This window comes from Rhinopithecus bieti, unplaced genomic scaffold (assembly GCF_001698545.2).
Source record: "Rhinopithecus bieti isolate Rb0 unplaced genomic scaffold, ASM169854v2 scaffold_5, whole genome shotgun sequence".
Taxonomy (NCBI): domain Eukaryota; kingdom Metazoa; phylum Chordata; class Mammalia; order Primates; family Cercopithecidae; genus Rhinopithecus; species Rhinopithecus bieti.
The window spans coordinates 68244-89397 of record NW_016802964.1 but is presented as its reverse complement, the minus strand read 5'-3'; the positions used below and the strand labels follow the sequence as shown (position 1 = coordinate 89397).

The 21154-nt window shown below is 38.1% G+C and overlaps 1 protein-coding gene across 7 annotated transcripts in view; it reads left to right on the top strand.

The window, feature by feature from the left end:
* Positions 1-21154, top strand: part of ARHGAP28 (Rho GTPase activating protein 28) — a 176165-nt gene that overhangs the window by 94026 nt on the left and 60985 nt on the right. For all 7 annotated transcript variants that reach the window (XM_017865423.1, XM_017866541.1, XM_017866030.1 and 4 more), the window contains 2 exons: positions 9344-9546; positions 19746-19963. In XM_017865423.1, the coding sequence (XP_017720912.1) occupies positions 9344-9546; positions 19746-19963 (421 nt within the window). The remainder of the gene's footprint in view (positions 1-9343; positions 9547-19745; positions 19964-21154) is intronic.

The following is a 21154-nucleotide window of genomic DNA, read 5'->3' as shown; positions in this document are numbered from 1 at the left end:
AGCACTTTTAATTATCAAAATTAAAAAAAAATTAAAGCAGGGGTAATTCTCATACATTTTTAAATTGAGATATAATTCATATAACATAAAATCTACTCCTTTAAAGTGTACAGTTCAGTGATTTTTGGTATATTCGCAAAGTTGTCATATCACCACTGACTAATATTACAACATAGTTATCACCCTTCTACCTATTAGCAGTCACTCTCCATCTCTCCCTCCCTCAGACAAAGATGGGGACATTTAAGAAACCGATTATATTTCAATTTGTCATATATAACACACACACATACACACATATATATAATTTATGTACAGGCATACCTCAATATATTGTGAGTTTGGTTTCAGACCTCTGCAATAAAGCTAATGTCACAGTAAAGTACATCACGTGAATTTTTGGTTGGAAGTTGTTCATTCTTCCATTGCCACCGTTCCCATTACTTGCATAGTACTGTACTCAGAAGTTATCCATAAATGCCTAACAACTTAATTACTGATGTGAATGTCATTGGTTTTTTGAAAAAAAAAAAAAAGAAAGAAAGAAAGAATCCAACCCTCCATACTCCCTGCTGTGTAAGTGAAGATTTGTTGGCTGTTTCAGGCCTTCCCAATCTACAAACACGTTTTTCTGTATCCTTTGCTGCCAACAGAGAGGTTGAGGCAGACCTGTTTACCTGTTGATGAATAGCTTTGGTCGCTTTCTTCTTTTCCCCTAAGAGATGATACCAGCCAGGCAAGTAATAGACAGAGAAAACTGATGGGATGGCAGAAAGATAGATAAAGAGAGTTGGGAGCCTGGGAATGAAGGCAGAAACCCCTTCTGTGTTCTTGATCCTGTTAGTCTGAAAGTATGGCTTCTTTTTATCATTATTGCCTTTCAAGTGCTTTTTTGCAGGACATGCAAGTTGAGTTGTTTATAAACATGTTAGAATCCAAAGATTACTGAGAAGCCAGAGCATAAGAAACAAGGGATTTGTCCTCTTCCTCTATCTGAATGGCCTCCTGAGGAAGCTAAAAGGGCAGACAGCTGTGGAACTGGACTGTGCCAGGGTCTGTGCCAGAAAGGCTTTTGAAAAAGCCCTGCTACAGGCTCACTGCAATCGATATCCACAGGAATTTCTCTAGATGTCCACACCGCGCTGCCACCAGCATCATTCAACGGCAGTGACAAATAATGGAGAACTCAGTCTTTCTCTTCTCTAGTAGAGGGAAGGCGAAATCTTTGGTTTTGGTGTAGCCTTCCAAAAGCTCGTGTAATCTGTTCAGTTTGAGAGCAACGTGAAGATATTCCCTGTACATGTAGATGGGGATATTTTCAGCAGGAAGTTTAACTCCATAATGTACTGATCAAAGCCAGACCAAGACATGGGGTTAGGCTGATAATTTGGTAGCCCTTACAATTGAGAATCATTGTGTGAAGGCCAGGTGTGGTGGCTCACACCTGTAATCCCAGCACTTTGGGAGGCTGAGGCAGGAGAATTGCTTGAACTCAGGAGTTCAAGATTAGTCTGGGTAACCTACCAAGACCTCATCTGTACTAAAAACAAAAAATTAGCCAGATGTGGTGGTGCACACCTGTGGTCCCGGCTACTTGGGAGGCTGAGGCAGGGGGATCTCTTGAGTCTAGAAGATTGAGGAGGTAGGTAGCTATGATGGCACCACTGCACTCCAGCCTGGGTGACAGAGACCCTGTCTCGAAAAAAAAAAAAAAAAAGGAGTTCAAGACCAGCCTGGCCAACATGGTGAAACCCCGTCTCTACTAAAAATACAAAAATTAGCTGGGCATGGTGGCGCGTGCCTGTAATTCCAGCTACTCTGGAGGCTGAGGCAGGAGAATTGCTTGAACTGGGACCTGGGAGACAGAGGTTTCAGTGAGCCGAGATCGTGCCACCACTCCAGCCTGAGCTACAGAGCGAGACTCTGTTCCAAAAAAAAAAAAAAAAAAAAAACAAGAAGAATTGTTAGATGCCACCCACCTTCCTTAGGAGGCAGGTTGTGTGGACTATAAATTGTTACTTGAATATTCCCCTCAGTGGGACACACAGGGTGTCCCATCTCACTCTGCCCCAAATGACTTATTAAAGGATTCCTTCCAATCATCAGTTAGGAATGATTTTGGCTGCAAATAACTAACATAAGATGAGAGTAGTTTAAAAAAATAGGCATTTATTTTTCTCACATTTCTGGAAGTCCAGAGATAGGCAGCATCTGGTTTTACTTCCAAAACTCAGTAATATCAAGGCCAATTGCTACAATTTCTTGACTTTTCTCTCATAATGGACAAGGTGGCTGCTGCAGCACCAGTCATCTTGTCCACATTCCAAGGAGGGAGAAGGAGAAAGAGAAAGGGGTGGCATCTACATCAGTAAAACAAAGGATTTCACTGAAACCCTGGAGAAGGCTTTTACTTATGTGACTTTGGCCAGAATTGTGTCAGATGGCCACTTCTGGGCCAGGGGAGTTGAGACAACAGGGTTGGGAACGGAATTGGGTCAGAGAGCAATTCTGACAAATACAGTTTTATTTATCTCATGATATTTGTAGGGATATTTTTATGTACCGGTTATATTTTAGCAACCATGATAGCCACACCCTAAATCTAGCTCTGAACATGCTATCAAATTAATTAAATTGTAGCAATCACTAACACATGGGTTGACTATGTGACTGGCATTTTACGTATATTAATTCACTCCTCGTAACAGCCCCTCAAAGTGCATGTGATTAATATCCCCATTTTGCTGTTTAGGAAATGGAGTCACAGAGGTTCAGTAGTTTGTTCAAGATTATAGAGCTGTAGCCTGCATTCAAACCTGTGCTAGCTGGCTTCAGAGTTTTTGTCTAAATCACCACACTAGATCACTTCTCTGCTATAAAAATATTTACAGCTATAAGCAGTTACACAAATACCTGAGGGGGCTTTTGAAATGAAGAACAATTACAGGAGGGAGAGCATTTGGACCGGATGGGGAAAGGTTGAATTCCTGTCCTGGCTCCACTGACGCTACTCATTCATTCGGCAAGTATTTCTGCGTTGTCTTCCTTTGCCACACACTGTGTTAAGAAGACAAACATGGTTCCTCTATGTTCTAGTGGGGAAAATAGACCCCCCCAAAACAAAGTAGCAAATGAGTGAATGAAGTGTTTATTATTAATGAATGAGAAGCAGGGAGCACCGAGGGCTGACACAGCAAATAACTGGAGCAATGCTACATTAGAGTGGCCTGGAAAGGATCCCCCAAGACGTGCCATTTCTGTTGCGAGCTGAGTAATGAGAAGCATCTTGCTGCAGAAATCGCTTGGGGAGAAAGAAGGTTCCAGGAAGAAAGAACAGAAAGAGTAAATTTCCTAAGGGAAGAAAGAACTTGGCTTTTTACAGAAACTAAGGAAAGATTAGCATACCCAATGCTAATGCTGTGGGAGAGTGATATAAGGTGAGGCTAGCAAAGAAGTTTGAGGACAGAAGGTGCTGAGCCTTGAAGTCACAGAACAGAATTCACATTTACTTATAACTGCAAGGGGAAGCTATGTGTCCCCACTGTACTCCCAGTAACTCTCTCCATTGCTGTGCAATGCGACATATGATACTGGCTTTGGCTACTCCATGGGGTGCATATAAGGATCAAATCATGTAATGTGTATGATAGTAACTCGTTATGTATAAACTTCTCCATAAAATAACAGATAATAAAGGCCTATAGAGTATTTCATAGTAAGAAGTCTGTCTTTTAAAAATATTTTTTTGAAATATACTCAGCAACTAAACTTGTGGTTACACAGAGCAAGCTGTGCATAAACAAATGCAACTTTTAAAAATATCTGTTATGTTTACAATGTTTTGTGGGAGTTCTGCTACCAGTTAGGATGTAGATTAGTTTGTGACAGACTATCGTTCCCACTGTAGCAGCTAGAGGAAAAAAAGAATAAATATAAAAATCTGTATTTTAAAAACTATATTGGAGAGCTGTGGATACAAAGAAGTCTAAAGGAGCCAAGTTCCAGGGAAGAAGAACTCTTGTGACATGAGTAGAGCCGAGTGGTCATTACCTCCCTGGGCATGTCTGCTCCCTGAGTTTCTGCACTTCTGGGCCAAAGGTCATACCTGTCTAGGTGGAGGGACTCTACTGGGGCGAGGAGACACCAGTGGAGCTGTTAATGGCTGCTTGCACTAGCACAAGAGATTGGAATTTGTAGAAGCTCCAAATGCAAAGCTCGTTCTCCCCCGTGAACAACTCTGCTCCTTGGGATTTTTGCTGGGAGCCCTGGCAATACAGGATCCCAGCAACACAGGGGACCAAGCTGTACAGCAGAGAGAGATCTCTGTAGTCCCATGGTGTTTATCCCAAAACCCTTTTAGCAGGAGGGACCTGTAGTACACGCAGGACAGATTTCCCCCTTGAAGCATTTGAAACCAGAGATAGATGAAAACTAAAGTAAATTGCAACCCAGCCCAGACCCAGCTCAACTCCTGATTGGATTGACATGCTCTGCCTCTCACTCCATCTACCAAATAGAGGAAAACCTTTCCCTTTCTGGGGGAAACCTGTATTTACTCCAGTTTTCTAGAGTTCTTATAAAAACAACATCTGCCATCTAATAAAAAGTTACGAAATATGTGAAGAAGAAGGAAAACGTGACCTATAAACAATTGGTTGATTTTAAATCAATATTTAATCAGACACATTCACAGCACAGATACTAATGTTAACAGATAAGATCTTTCAAATAACAATTATAATTATAATATGTTATAGAAATTAGAGGATAGATGGACAAAAAATGGACAAAAATATGGATAATGTCAACAGAGAAACTGAATCTCTAAAAATATTAAATTAGATATTCTTGATATGAAAAAAATACAATATTGGAAGTGAAGTATTCATTGGAAGACTTAGCTGACTGAACACGGTAGAAGTGAGGAAAAATGAAGACAGGGCAATAGAAATTTTTTAACTGAGTCACAGAGAGAGTTGGGGGAGGGAAGCAAAGCAGATTATAAGGGACATTTGGGGCAACATCAAACAGCCTGACAGTCATGTTATTGGAGTTCCAGGAGAGGAGAGAGGAAAAGTGACGGAAGACACACTGGAAGAGAAAATGGATATGGATATATTCCAAAACTGATGAAAGACATTAGCCCACAGATTGAAGCTCAATAAACCTCAATTAGAATTGAGAACTACTCTCAAATTGCTGAAAGCAAAAGATAAAGATAAAATCTATTATGAGCAGATAGAGAGAACAGATACTATATTTAAAAGAACATCAGCAAGAATTGTAACTGACTCTCATCACAATCAATAGACTCAACAAGACAATGAAGGACTTCTTTAAAAGGATTTAAACAAAAACTGCCATCCTAGAGTTCTATGCCCAGTAAAAAATATTTGTCAAAATGGAAATAAATTACGCGGCCCGTGGCCTCCAAAGGCCTGGCTAAATCCACACTTTGGGAGGCCGAGAACGGCGTATCACAGCTCAGGAAAATTGAGACCATCCTGGTGGCTAACAAGGTGAAACCCCGTCTCTACTAAAAAATACAAAACAAAACTAGCCGGGCGAGGTGGCGGCGGCGCCTGTAGTCCCAGCTACTCGGGAGGCTGAGGCAGGAGAATGGTGTAAACCCGGGAGGCGGGGTGCGAGTGGGCTGAGAACCCCCCCCCCCCCCCCCGCCTGGGGGGCGAAGGGGAACCCGTCTTAAAAAAAAAAAAAAGAAAAGTTTAAAAAAAAATCTTCAGAAATAAAGCTGAGGGAATTTGTTGTCAGCAGATCCACAGTACAAGAAATGCTAAGGAATGAGAGAGAAATGCTCAAGGAAGTTCTCAAAACTGAAGAGAAAGAATCTGTTGTGGAAACACAGATATGTAGAAAGGAATGGAAAACTCTAGAAAAGATAAATATAAAAGACCATGTATTTAGTTTTTCAAAAAACTTACTATTTTAAAGCAACAACGGTAATAACTATTGGGGGATGTAAACATGTGAGAAAGGAACATAGATGGCAATAGTAATATAAAGGGTAGAGGGAGAATTATATTCTGTAAGATATTTACACTGTTGTGAAGTTATAAAATACTAATTCTATATGAATAGTAATAAAGTTCTCTGGTATCTACTAAAATATAGTATAAGTTATGGCTAAAAAGTCAATGGAAGAAAAAATAGAATAATAAAATCTTTCCTTAATGCCGCTTTGAATTTATGATAGTTATCATACACTTAAAATTTAATTTTAAACCTTGTGGTGTTTTCCAACAAAAGTTTTTGTGTAACACAATTGCATTCAATTTGTCATATAATATTCTCCTAGTATTGTTTGGGAATAAAAAGGCACAAACAGCTGATGAAGCCTAAACTCCATTTTCTCCTAATATGGTGAGGTATGAAGCTGCCCATTGAGGCTGATCAAACTGTTGGATGGGCCTGAGGGTCAAAATTACGTAATGTTTCAAGAGTGGAAATTCATAGTTCCTTCTCCACCCTGGGGTGAAGGAGAAATATTTGTATCTCTAACCAAAAATGTGAGAGCTCTTCCAAGTGCTTTTATCCCCAGAAATGCTGTCTGACTTCTTTGCCAAAAAAAAAGTTGATCATTGTGATTAAAGGATTCTTTGGGTGGACTATTTCAGAAGGAACCAGTGTGTTACTCAGCTGCTCATGACCAATAATATTTCACATCTGTTCTCCCTGTCCCCAGCAGAGTTTTATGAAGCTCTCTTCCCTGAGATTCCATTAGTATACCCTTTGTATGAATAAGAAACAAATGTACTATAATTGAAATATCATTATTAACCCTAAATATATCTTCCCCTTGTCTTCTGTGATTTACCTATTATTTCACAAATTTCTTACTTATTCAAATATTTTCAGTGTTTGGGTATATCTGCTTGTTTGCTTAATTTCTAAGATCTATAATAGTATCCAGGTGCAGCCATTGAGGTGGTATTACCATATTGGCTTGAAAAAAAAAATGTCTGCATGTTTTTGAGTCAGGAAAACAAAGCAGTTTATAGAACAATATCAGTATGATACAGATGGGAGGAAAAGACCTTCCATTTTTGCTTTATACAATTATATATTAGACATATACACTTATACTGCATTATAATTTTAAAAATATGGTCCATGTCTACTATTAAGACTATCATTTTTTTATAAGTCAAGCGTATTTATTTTTTAAAGGAATTAACCTAAAAAATCTAGAACTAAGAAAAGTGTTAGATATCCATATACTCTTTCTGAGTCTGGTACATGGAGGGCAGGAGGCTGTGTGAGCCATGGTAACTGATTTCATTTTTAAAAGAAGTAGGTGTTTATATACTAGTACTCTAAATTTGTTAGTGGTTTTCAGTATTAGTCTTATTGCAAAAGGAAGAAGTCTTCAAAGCCTACAAATAATAAAATTAGTAATAACAGTCTTAGTATCTTGTTGATTTTATAGGTATTTCAACTGCTAGAATGTGTCTTGACTTGTTGAACTATAAAGAATATGGTGAGAATTATCACCCAGTTATCAAACAAAACTGCCTACAATTCTTATCCCACAACACATAGAAAATGAAAGTAGATGTTTCATATTTTCCTGAAATGTTTGGTTTAAAAAATAAACTGGCTATCTTGCTGTTCAGTTAATGTTCAAAATTAGAACTACAGTCAGATACTATGAAATGATCAATGATAAAATTCCAGAAATTGCCACTAAATTTAGATGCAATTTAGAAATCCAGGAGGATTCCTAGATGTGTACAGCTTATGAGCAAATGGAAATTTTTGGGTATTACCATGGAAACATTATTTTGCCTCTCTTTAGGTACTCTCGTGAATATAATGTGCTTTACATTAGCCATGGCTAAATTTGATAACAACCCACTGCTGCTCTGCATGTCAAAATATAATTGTCCTAAGTCATCATAAAACCCACAGTGGACGTTACTGTGCCGTTGGCCTGGTTACCTCTTTCCACCTGGGAGCTCTTGTTTGAGTGAAACAGCCTATACATCGCTTAAGAGTTAGTTTCGGTCTTTTTGTCCAATTCCACTTGAACCCAAAGAGACGAAGGCAAGCTTGGAGGAGGTTCTTTGAAAGGAGTTGCAAACCCATACCAACACGAACTCCTCATTCCTCCCCACCCCATCCCACTCCTATCCCCTGGAAGTAGCCATTCTACTTTCTGTCTATGAATTTGACTACTTAGCACCACAGATAAATGAAATCATTTGTCTTTTGTGGGTGGCTTTTTCACTTAGCACAATGTCTTCAAGTTTCATCCATATTGTTTATTGTGTCAGAATTTCCTTCCTTTATAAACATTTTGCTTGTCCATTCATCCGTTGATAGCACTTGGATTGCTTCTAACTTTTGGCTCTTGGAAGTGGCCAATAGCCAAAACGCTATTACATGGATGCTGTTAGCATGGATGTACAAATATTCCTTTGAGTCCCTGCTCTCAATTCTTTTGAGTATATACCCAGAAGTGGAATTGCTGGGTCTCATGGTGGCTCTATTTTTAATTTTTTGAGGTACTGCCATACTGTTTTCCATTGAAAGCTTCCCCATTTTACATTCTCGCCAACAGTGCACAAGGGTTGCAATTTCTCTACATGTTCACCAACACTTGTTATTTTCCTTTTTTTGTTTGTTTAATAATAACCACCCTAATGGGTGTGAGCAGTAACTCTTATGCCCTTCTCTGCCTTCACCATAGATAATATACAGAAACAAACTTTTACTGTGCATATTTTGACTAGTGTAAGCAACTTTGCATTTCATGAGTGTGTGAAAATTATTAAAAACATTTTCATGTTAATTCCTATATGGCCACGGAGTCATTATAAAGTACAGAGAGTTTTTTAGCCAGGTGTGGTGGCTTACGCCTGTAATCCAGCACTTTGGGAGGCTGAGGCAGGCGGATCACAGGGTCAGCAGTTCAAGACCAGCCTGGCCAACATGGTGAAACCCCATCTCTACTAAAATATAAAATTAGCTGGGTGTGGTGGTGGGCGCCTGTAATCCCAGCTACTCAGGAGGCGGAAGCAGGAGAAGCACTTGAACCCGGGAGGCGGAGCTTGCAGTGAGCCAAGATCACGCCGCTGTACTCCATCCAGCCTGGGCAACAGAGCGAGACTCTGTCTCAAAAAATAATTTTAAAAAATTATACAGTATAGAGAATTTTTTTAAAAGGGCCACCACTGAGTGGAGGTTATTCCCTCAAACCCATCTCTACCATGGTAATTCCACTTCTCCATTTAATTTAAACTTAATTAAACTTAAATTCAATTTTGTGACTTTATAACATAAAATATAAAACTTTTACTCATAGATATTATTCTTTCCTCAGAAAATCCATTCCTCGCTGCCGAAGAATTAACAGGATGCTCTCCAATGAATCCCTCCATCCTCCTGCCTTCAGCCGTTCCAACTCAGAAGCCTCCGTAGACAGCGCCTCCATGGAGGATTTCTGGCGGGAAGTAGAAAGTATTAAAGAGAGCAGCATGGGGGGGCAAGAAGAGCCACCGCCAGCTGAGGTCACACCTGTGGATGGTAAGATACTGGATTTGTCTTCCTATATGCTGACTGGCTTTCTTTCCTGCCCTCTCTTATTCTGTTCATAGGCAGAAATCATCCCACCAGTAGTTTAACCAATGAATCAGCAGCATCTGGCATATTGATGATCTACTCCCACTGATTGATTTATATTACTGTACTGGCTCAGGGTGGCTTTTATCCCAGGCGACATGACCCGAGGAGGGCTGGACCTCAACAAAAATACAAATTGATGCCTTATATACTGCTACTTAGGGATGCTGTGCCTATCTATTGGTTTGATTCATTACCATCAAGCCGATTGAGTATTCTAATTTTGACAGCTTTTACACTTGTCTACTCATTTGTTATTATTTAGAGTAATTAATACCTGACTATTAATTATTATTCACTAGAGAGAGAGAAATTTTAGCAGTATAAAATTGTGAAGGAGAAAAATTTGACTTTAAAGCATTTACTAGTATTGCTATATTAGATTGTCTTGTATTCCACCAAATAAAAGACATGTTGTTGTTTTTCCAACTTTTATTTTAGATCTACAAGAGTACATGTGCAGGTGTCTTACATGGTTATATTGCACTCAGGTAGTGAGCATAGTACCTGGTAGGTAGTTTTTTGAACCATTCCTCTTTCCCTACCTCCCCCCTCTGGTAGTCCACAGTGTCTCTTGTTCCCATGTTTATTTTTGTGGGTGCTTAGTTTTTAGCACCCGCTTACAAGTAAGAACATGCAGTATTTGGTTTTCGCTTCCTGTGTTAATTTGTTTAGGATTATGGCCACCAGCTCCATTCTCATTGCTGCAAAGGACATGATTTCACTCTTTTTTATGGCTGCATAGTATCCCGTCTTGTATATATACCACATTTTCTTTATCCAGTCCTCCAATGATGGGTAGCTAGGTTGATTCCATGTCTTTGCAGTTGTGAATAGCATGGCAATGAAGATACAAGTGCATGTGTCTTTTTAGTACAATAATCTATTTTGTTTTGGGTTTATACCCAGTAATGGGATTTCTGGGTCAAATGGTAGCTCTCTTTTAAGTTCTTTGAGAAATCTCCAAACTGCTTTCCACAGTGGTGAACTAATTTACACTCCCACCCACAACAGTACTTAAGCATTCTCTTTTCTCTGCAGCATTGCCAGTGTCTGTTTTGTTTTGTTTTTTCTGTTTAGTTTTTTTTTTTTTGATGTTTTTGATAGTAGCCATTCTGACTGGTGTGAGATGACATCTCAGTTTGGTTTTGATTTGCATTTCTCTGATAATTAGTGATGATGAGCATTTTTTCATATATTTGTTGTCTGTATGTCTTCTTTTGAAAAGTATATGCTCATATTCTTTGTCCATTTTTAATTGAGTTATTTGCTTTTTGCTTATTGATTTGTTTAAACTCCTTATAGATTCTGGATATTAGACCTCTGTCAGATGCACAGTTTGTGAATATTTTCTCCCATTCTCTAGGTTGTCTGTTTACTCTGTTAATGGTTTCTTTTGCTGTGTAGAAGCACATTAATCAGGTCCCACTTGTCAATTTTTGTTTTTATAGAAATTACTTTTGGGGACTTGGCCAAACATTGTACCAAGACTGATGTCAGGAAGGATGTTTCCTACATTTTCTTCTAGTGTTTTTGTAGTTTGAGGTCTTACATTTAAATCTTTAATCCATCTTGAGTTAATTTTTGTATGTGGTGAAAGGTAGGGGTCCAGTTTCATTCTTCTGCATATGGCTAGCCAGTTATCCCAGCACCATTTATTGAATAGGGAGTCCTTTACCCATTGCTTGTGAAACTAAACGGAAGATGGAGGAGTGGGGAAAAAGCACCAGTAAACAGTATAATTGTCCTTAGTTCTCAAAAACAGCAAAACTACTCACAGTGGATTAAAAGCATAGGTCAGTCATCAATTCCAGGCCCTAACTATCAACAAGCAAATATGTAAGACATCCAAAAAAGACTAAAGATAGTTTAGTACGTATACACCTAAGAGTGTTTCCATTAGCCAGTGATTAACCTCAATACAGTTGGCAGGATAAACTGAACGGTTAGAAAGTGTTTTCATTCTTCATTCTCATTTCTGAGTCTCTTTCTCAGGACTAAGAAATCATTAAGATGTACCACCATTAACATACATCCAATATTACTTGAAATAAAAAGCCCTGCCACACACTTAACCAAGAATCTATTCAAGGGAACTATCCTCCATCAGTGATATGTATTCTTATTCCTATTACTTGCTTGCTTAGATTTTGCCTTTTCAGATCCAGAAAGACAGGAAGACACATAAAGGAAAATACCTATTATCCTCTACCCCCTTTTTCTTACTATCTACCCAGCTAGCTAGCTATTCATATTAAACACCATGAGTTCACAATGATAACCTCCAATTTCAATCCAGCTCCACAGGGCTTGTTGCTGTCTTCCCTTTTTCTGTATTTGGAACTGTCTTCTCTAATGATAAACCTGGCTCCCACTCTGTACTTTATATTTACTTATTTGCTCAAACCTAGAATACATAGGAAATATTTTCAGGTTTGCTAACCTAACTGCTACAAAAGCAGACCTACTAATTACAGTTTGTTATTTATTTGCAGATTTTTTTCCTTGAAGCATTTGCACAGATCTTAAACATACAATTCAATGAGCTTTGACAAATGCGTGCACTCTTATAATCTCACGCTGATCAAGATAGATAACATTTCAATCAACCCAGAAAATTTCTTCATGCTTTTACCCAGTCTCATGCCTCCCAATGACTTGCCAACCCTGGCCAGAGACAACCATTGTTCCCAGTTTTTGCATCATATGTAATTTTGGGGTTCAGCTTCTTTCACTCAGCGTGTTTTTGAGATTCTAGTAGGATATCAATAGTTTATTTCTTTTTACCGTTAAGTAGTTTGTTTCAGTTTGCTAGGGCTGCTGTAACAGAAAGTCCACAAAACTAGTGGCTTACGTAACAAAGTACCACGCTAGTGGCTTAAAACAGCAGGACTAGCAGCCCAAAATTAAAGTGTCAAGCTGGGCCATGCTTTCTTGGAAAGTTCTAGGGGAGAATGCGTTCCATGTCTATCTCAGCTTCTGGAGTTGCTGGCAATCCTTGGTGTTCCTTGACTGTTGACAACACATTGTGCCATTCTCTGTCTCCGTAGTCCATAGCATACTCCCTATTTTTGTCTGTGTTTCTTCTCCTCTTCTTATAAAGATACCAGTTATGTTGGATTAAGGGCCCACCCTACTCTAGTATGGCATCATCTCAATTTTTTTTTCACTTCATTTATCATTTATTTGTGTTAGGAGCATTCCAGTTCCACTCTATTAGTTATTATAAAATATGCCATAGATTATTATTAACCATAGTCACCCTACTGTGCTACTAAATTCTAGATTTTATTTTCCCTTTCTTTTTTCCTTACAATGTTATAATGTGAATGCTATTCTTTTATTATTATTATTATTATACTTTAAGTCCTGGGGTACAGGTACAGAACGTGCAGTTTTGTTACATAGGTATACACGTGCCATGGTGTTTTAAATACCTAATCTACATTAGGTATTTCTCCTAATGCTATCCCTCTCCCAGCCCCCCAACCCCTGACAGGCCCTGGTATGTGATGTTCCCCTCCCTATGTCCATGTATTCTCATGGTTCACCTCCACTTATGAGTGAGAACATGCAGTGTTTGGTTTTTCTGTTCTTGTGTTAGTTTGCTGAGAAAGATGGTTTCCAGCTTCATCCATGTCCCTGCAAAGGACATGAACTCATACTTTTTTATGGCTGCATAGTATTCCAACCTCATCTCAATTTACATCTTAATTATGTCTGCAAAAGCTTTGTTTCCAAATAAGGTTATATTTATAGATACCAGGGTTTAAGACTTCAGCATATCTTTTTGGGGGACATAACTCAACCCATAACAGTAATATCCATTGTATGAATATGCCACAATTTGTTTATCCATCTAATTTTTAATTTGAGCATTGTTTACAATTTTGCTTACGATGAATAATGCTGCCGTTATGAGCAATCTTGTGGAAGTCTTTTTGTATAGATATGTTTTATTTCTCTTGGACGGATGTATTTTTCATAGAATGTTTGACTACATAAGAAACTGCCAGCATTTTTCCAAAGTAGTTGTGCTGTTTTACACCCCTCCCAGCAATGTATGACAGACAGTTCCATTTCCACGTCATTGCAACACTCAATGCTTTCAGTCTCCATCATATGAGTGATTCTAGTGGATATGTGGGGTGTCTCATTATAGTTGTAATTACATTTCCCTGATAACTAACGATGTTGAACTTTTCTCCTGTGCTTATTGTCTTTTCATGCATCTTGCTTTGTGAAAACTCTTGACTATTTTTTAAAACTTTTTAAAACTTTTTATTACTGTATATTCTTGATACAAGTCCTTTGTCAGATATATTTATTGCAGATATTTTCTTACTGCCTGTGACTTGTCTATTCATATTCTTAATGGGGTCTTTTAATTGGGTTTGCCTCTGTCTTTTCAGTTGTTTGTTGCTGGCATATGGAAATACAGTTAATTTTTGTACCTTGATGTTATATACCATTACCTTCCTAAATTCATTTTCTAGTAGTTGTCTACTAGATTTCTTAGGATTATCTACATAAGCAAAGAGGTCATCTATGAATAGAGACAGTTTTCCTTTCTGATATTTTGTGCTTTTATTTTTGATCTTGCCTTATTGTACTGGCTAGGGCCTCTAGTACAAGTTGAATAGAAGTGGTGACAGCACATGCATATCCTTGTCATGTTTCCAGTTTTACAGGGAACGGGTTCAGTACTCCATTAAACATGGTGGTAATTGTAAACTTTCTGTAAATGCTCTTTACCAGATAGCTTTCTGTTCCTAGTTTTTCTGGCAGCAATGTGAATGGGTGTTGAATTATATAATGTGCTTTTCTAGTATGTTAGTTCTTTGAAAACAAATTAATAAAATCTACATCTCATTTTGTTTATGTTTCTGTGTTTAATTTGCATTTTTCCTCTGTTCTTAAGATGGAAACCTAGACCATTAATTTTAAATCTTTCATCTTTTTGAATATATACAGTTCTTTATAAGCATTGCTATCACTCTGTCCCACAAATTTTGATATGTTATATCTTTGTTATTATTCAGTTTTAAATGTTTTCTCAATTTCTTTGTGTATTTTAATTTACAAATTTGGGGTTTTTTCTAGACATGTTGTTATTGGTTTCTAGTAAATTGTGTTATGTTAGGTAACATAGTTTATACATTTCAATTTTGAAATTTAGACTTATTTTATGCCTCAGAATATGGTCTGTCTTGGTCAAGGTTCCATGTGCACTTAAAAAGAATGTGTTTTACTTGTTGGTTAGTGTGGTGTTCTGTAAATGCTCATTAGATTAAGGTGGTGGTAACTTCAATCGTATTTATTATGTTCTTACTAATCTTTGATTGATTTAACAAGTACTGAGAGAAGTTGTTAAAATCTCTAACTTTTATTGCAGATTTGTCTATTTTTTCCTTTTGTTCCGTCAGTTTTTGTTGCTTATAATTTGAAACTATGTTATTGGGCACATATACATTTATGATTGTTATCCCTTCTTGCTGAATTGACTCATTTTATCATTATAAATGACCTTCCTCAATACTCTTAGTAATATTCCCTGTCTTGAAGTCTGCTTCGTCTAATAATTACATAGTCATTCTGGCTTTCTTAGGGTTTATAGGGTTATTCTTTGCAAGATATATCTTTTTTCATCCATTTACTCTCTACCTGTCTGTCTGTGTTTTTCTTCACAATTTCTTCATAGTTTCTATGCTTACATTTCAGCTATATTGCTTTAATTGGTTTTGTTGCTGTTCAGGCATTTTAATATTCATCCATAATTTATCATAGTCTACTTAGATAAATACTATGTGTCACTATATCAAATATAAGAACCTTGCAGCAGTAGAATTCCATTCTTCTTCCTGCCTGGTGCTTTGTACCATTGTCTTATGTATAGCATCTGCATACGTTGTACATACATCAATGCAATGTTGTCATTTTTGCTTTAAGTTGTCATATGTACTTATAGTTTTTTAATTTTGAAATAATTCCAAATGTATAGGGAAGTCACAAGTACAATTTTAAAGACTGTTTCAGGGACCGTTTGAGAGTAACTTACTATCCTGATGCTCTATCACTCCCAAGTACTTTAGGTATTTAGTATATATATATATACACACCTATATATAGAGAAAGCCATTCCCTGTATAATCACAGCATACTATTAAAATTAATAAATTGTTTTTAATATATTACTATCATCCAGTCCTCAGACTGCTATCATTTCTATATTACCTTTTATGACAAAAAAAAAAAAAAAAACCCTCTAGTTTAGAATCACTTGTTATGTTTAATTGAAAAACATGTTTCTCTTTCTTCTCTCTCTCTCTCCTCTTTATAGTCTGGAACAGTTTCTTAGCCTTTCTTTGAATTTTATGACCTTGACACTTGAAAATTATAGGTAATTTTATAGATGCTCCTCTCTATCAGACAATTTGGGTTTGTGTGATGTTTCCTGATGACTTAGACTCAGGTTATACATCTCGGGCAAGTTGTGATATTGTGTTCTTCTCATGGCAGCCTGTCAGGTGGCTCATAATTTTAATTTGTACTGTCACTGATGATGTCCACTTTAATCAGTTACTTAAGGTGGTATATACATGCAGGGTTTCTCCAATGTGAACTTAGTCATTTCATTTTTGTAGTTACTGTTTTCTTGGGAGGTACCTTCACACTATATAAACATCCCACTCTACACCAAATCATTTCTTTATATCAGAATGGACTCCTGGCTTATTTAGTGGGTTCATCTTTTACTGTCATTCATTTTGATGCTCAGATTTCCCCACATTTTATCTGGGAGTCAGTTAGGGAATATATATGGAGACTCCAAGCATCCCATTTAAAAACAGCTGCTGAAAGCTGTTTTTAACTAACCAAGATTACAGATGTTGCATAGAGCAGGGCAAACAGTGGAGGTTATGAGTCAAGTGAACTGTGGGAACTAAAATGAACTCCCTTTAGAGCAGGATAAAGAATACAGCGTCTCCAGTAGAGCGCTCTGGAAGGTGTTGGTGTTAGAGTGATATAAGAAAGCAGAATTCTTTTTTCTCTCAAGGAGTTGATAATCTAGTGGAAGAGAAAGTAATTAATGAAATAATATAAATATATTTGGAGGAGAAAACTACTTGAAGGAAGAAGAAACAGCAGTGTTAGGATTGATAGCAGTAGGACATGACCTTATCTAATGGGTGCAGGGAAAAAGAGACTTTCCTGAGAAAAAGATGGAGAAACTGAGATCTGAAAGATGGGTGTCCAGTAATTATGAGGTCAAGTAGAAGGACTGACATGTCCAAAGACTTTGTGACAAAATAGAATGTTGAGCTTTTGAGGAATCCAAAGTAGGCCAGTATTGCCAGAGAACAGGAGAGGAGTATGGTATAAGCGTGTCCAGAAGTGTAAGCAGTTTCACATCTTGTTGGCTATGTTAAGGGTTTTCTTAGTCATAAGAGCAGGGAAAAACTGTAGAATTATTTTTGTTCATTTGAAAGGGCTCATTTAGTTATAATATGGATAATAGATTAGAAGAGGATCAAGAATGGCATTGGAGGAACTGTCAGGGGTCTATCACAGCAGTCCACGAGAGAGAGGATGTAGCTCTGACCCGGGTCATGGCAGAAGACATAAAGGAAGATGGACATTTTGAGCAGTAATAAGGGGGCAATATGAAAAGGCCTTGGGGATGTGTTGGAGTTGATGTGTGAAAGAGAGGGAGATGTCAAGAATGCCTACTGGGTTACTCTCTTGCCTAATTACATTGGACGGTGGGTTTCGTTTGTTGAAATATGGAATCCTGAAAGAGGCCTAGAATTGGGAGTGAGAAATACGAGTTCAGGTTTGAAAACAGTGAATATGACATATGAATGACAGAGCCAAGTGGATATTGACTAGGCAGTCAGATATATGGAATGGGAATTCAAAGGAGTTCTCTGTGTTGAAGTTATACATTTGGCAACTGGTGTGAGCAGCCAACAGGAGTAACACTGATATCTGCCCTGGACATTTCTTACCTATGGAAAACATACCTCCTACTTAGGCTGAAGTTTAAGGACTTAGACCGTCCTCACCTCCGATTTATGTCAACTCCAGTCCTACCAAATACTCTTTCCTCCCACTCTTTCATTGCTCCTTACATAGGTGGAGGAGAAAAAACAACTTTTTAAAATTTTAGTATTAACATATTAAATATTAAATTGTACATTTTGTCTTCAGAACTTAAAAGCTTATCTATAGCTTAAGGAAGAGCTCCGTGTCATAACTCTGAACTTAAAGGGCTTATGATTTAAATTACGGCTGCCAATCATAAATTCACTTTTCATTTTTTGTTAAAGGGACAGCTTACGAAACAAATGAACAATTAAAATAAGATAGCAAATTAAATATTTGCCTAGCTAAGAAACTGGGCCTGTGAGACACATTAAAGGGTTTGTTTGTACACCAGTGATGCAATAATGTAAGCAGAATCCAGTACTCCTAGACTAATGCTCTGGCACGCTGTTTACAAATCGGTCTAATCTACTCTTTAAACAACGCTCATTTGGGTAATGCCTCCTTAGCGTAGTTCCCAGAAACATATATGTAGTAGATTTTCTGTTACAGGACACTGTTATTCTGATTTCCTTATATTTCTATATATCGAAGAATTTTAGGTTTTGAATTTTCTTCTGAAACAAGCAATTACCATTCAGAATAAGGAGAAAGGTGGGAGAATGAACATCAATTGAATACCGACTTTGTTCCAGATTCTTTGCTACCTGTCATAAATACATTGATTTAAAAAAAAAATCCTCAGAGGCCCCTAATCCTTTTGTTATTATTACTCTCACTGTTGTATTTTTCTCTAATTTGGTCTTGAGGTCTCTCTCGGGTGAGTGGCTATAAACTAATCCTGCTCTGATGGAGCTACAGGGGATTTGGTCACCGATGTTTGCCTTTCAAAGGATACCTCTTTATCCTGGTGGGTGGCCTAATACCTTCGTGTTCAACCCATGACCGGGTGTCCCTCTCACAGGAAACTCGTTTGTACTGGCAGATGCTATAAGAGAGCCCTGACTGGAAATAAGCTAGGTTCAGGTGTGTTGGCCAGGTGAGACACAGAGGAGGCAACTCAGCAAAACACATGAAATAAGAGAAAGGACAGATCTCAGGGAGAAGACGGCAGCTCGTTTCTCAGGGCCAATGGGAAGGGACAGCCATCCAGGACACTTGCAATCAACAAGCAGGCAGGGAACAGGAAAGAGTGAGAGTGAGTGAGGGACCTGGGGACCAGAGCCTCAATTAGGATCCAAGCATTACCCAAGCAGGTTTCCCACTAGGAGTCCTAATTGGCAGGTTTAGAGCAAGCAGGGAGTTGCGCTGTGATGGAGAGGTGGTCACTGCACCTTATCTGCGCAGTTCATGTAGGGGGTGTGGGTTGGAGGGATGAGTCAGGCAGGTTGTATCCAGCTGTCTCATAGGAAGTCATCACCAAGAGGTGACTGTGTAAGGCAGATACCTGGATCTGCTATGTGGAGGAATTGGGAGGAGTTGGACACCTGGAAACCACATCAAGAGTGACTAAGCCCTGCTTCTGGTATGAGAAAGTTAAGCCCATATTCAAAAGGGATGCAAAACAACGTAAAACTATAGAGGTTCACTATACTCATTTTGCTGAGAGGACACTGAGGCCTTGAGATATCGTAAGACTTAGGAGTCAGGCAGCTGGTGAATGGTGGCCCTGGCATTTGAACCTCCATGTGAGTGATTGAAAAACCAATTTGTATTCCATGAAATCATGGTTTTTTTCTATTATAGTTTTACTTTAAATATTCATCTTTTGTCACTTTTTGAAATTAGTAGGCCAGGTATGACTCATGTTTAACTCTCTAGCAGGAAAATTTACCTTACCAAGTCTGCCAATGACCTTACTGTACTAGAAAATACTTTAAAATTTGACTTGTTTGAAAAATACAATGCAGACTTATATTCATTCTTGTAGTTCTTTCCCATAATTACTGTAAAAAAAAATACAAATATTATTTACCAATACTTCTTGTCTGATATTCACATGGCATCCAATCATACAGAAAATATTCTGACCCTCTCTTGGTAATGTTCTTTTCCAGAAGGAGAACTTGAAGCAGAATGGCTGCAAGATGTGGGTTTATCAACTCTGATCTCAGGTGATGAAGAGGAAGATGGCAAAGCCTTGCTCTCTACATTGACTCGAACCCAAGCAGCTGCCGTGGAAAAGAGATACAATACCTATACCCAAACCATGAGGAAAAAGAATAAGCAATCTATCAGGGATGTCAGAGACATTTTTGGAGTCAGGGAATCTCCTGTAAGTAAGACCTCAAACATGGCTCAAAAGGTGCTTGGTTTGATTGGGGATGGGGGTAGGGTGGGGCTGGGGTAGAAAAAAATATCAGAAATGTCTGATTGGGTGGTTCCATTCTAACTTTGAGAGAACTAAAAGAGACAGCACAGTGCAAATTTTTACAAGTTTGAACTTAAGTGATCATTATCTCCTGTACTGCAATCTCCCTCAGTACTAAACTTAATCCCTTCTTTGTTGAAATCAGAGAGTGACTTCTTTGGCAGTGGAACAAGTCTTTGTGGGTAGAATCCAGGGATCCTTTACTTCAATTTCAGCACTGAATGGAAACTCTGTGGTCGGGCAAAGGAGTCCTAGGGAAGTGGACTTAAGTATTGTACACAAGACCAGGTGGTTTGGTTTGAATGGGGGGTGGGGATGAGAGATCGGGTAGGGTAGCCTCTATGTTCAGATAAATTAAAATGGTCAAAAAATGGAAGATACCAGCATTAATTAAGTGGGCAAGAGAATGATTCCGAAAACCATAAGGGAAACATCCCATGTTTTATGATAAATGGCTGGTTGAAGTTCTAGCTTACCCTTAGCAATTTCATGTCCACAATTTTACATCTAAGGCTACTACTCATGTTTTCCTATGTCTACCTTTGTTTTACTGCTAGCTCTGTCTTATAGCTTACTTGTTCATTTATTCATTGCATAATTGCAATGTTACATTACAATAACTGCATCACAGATGCGACAGATGCATTATCTGTGCAAGATCCTAGGTTAGGTTCTATGCAGATGGGCTTCTTGAAACATTTTGGATAACTAGTATATAGAAAAAAGGAAATTTGATGTTCAGCTGCAATTAGAGATAAGTTACCTGGTCAAGCTAGTTAATCACTCTGATTTAGGTTTCTTGTCTGATTAATTATAGTATCAATAATGGCATACATTAAAACTTCAGGGGTATTGAGTAGAAATCATGGTTGAAGACAGTCTCCAATTTGAATTACTTAAGGTTGTCTCTAAGTCATATCTTCTTTTAGATAAAGTAATCACATTGGGTAGTTGCCAAGGCAGCTCATATAGGCCCAGTTAACCTTTGCATTTGTGCTAACAGTGTCCTAGAATAGCACTATCCCTTAGAAGTTTCTATAGTGATGGAAATGGTCTACTTCTGTCCATTATGGTAGCTCCAGTTACATCTGACTA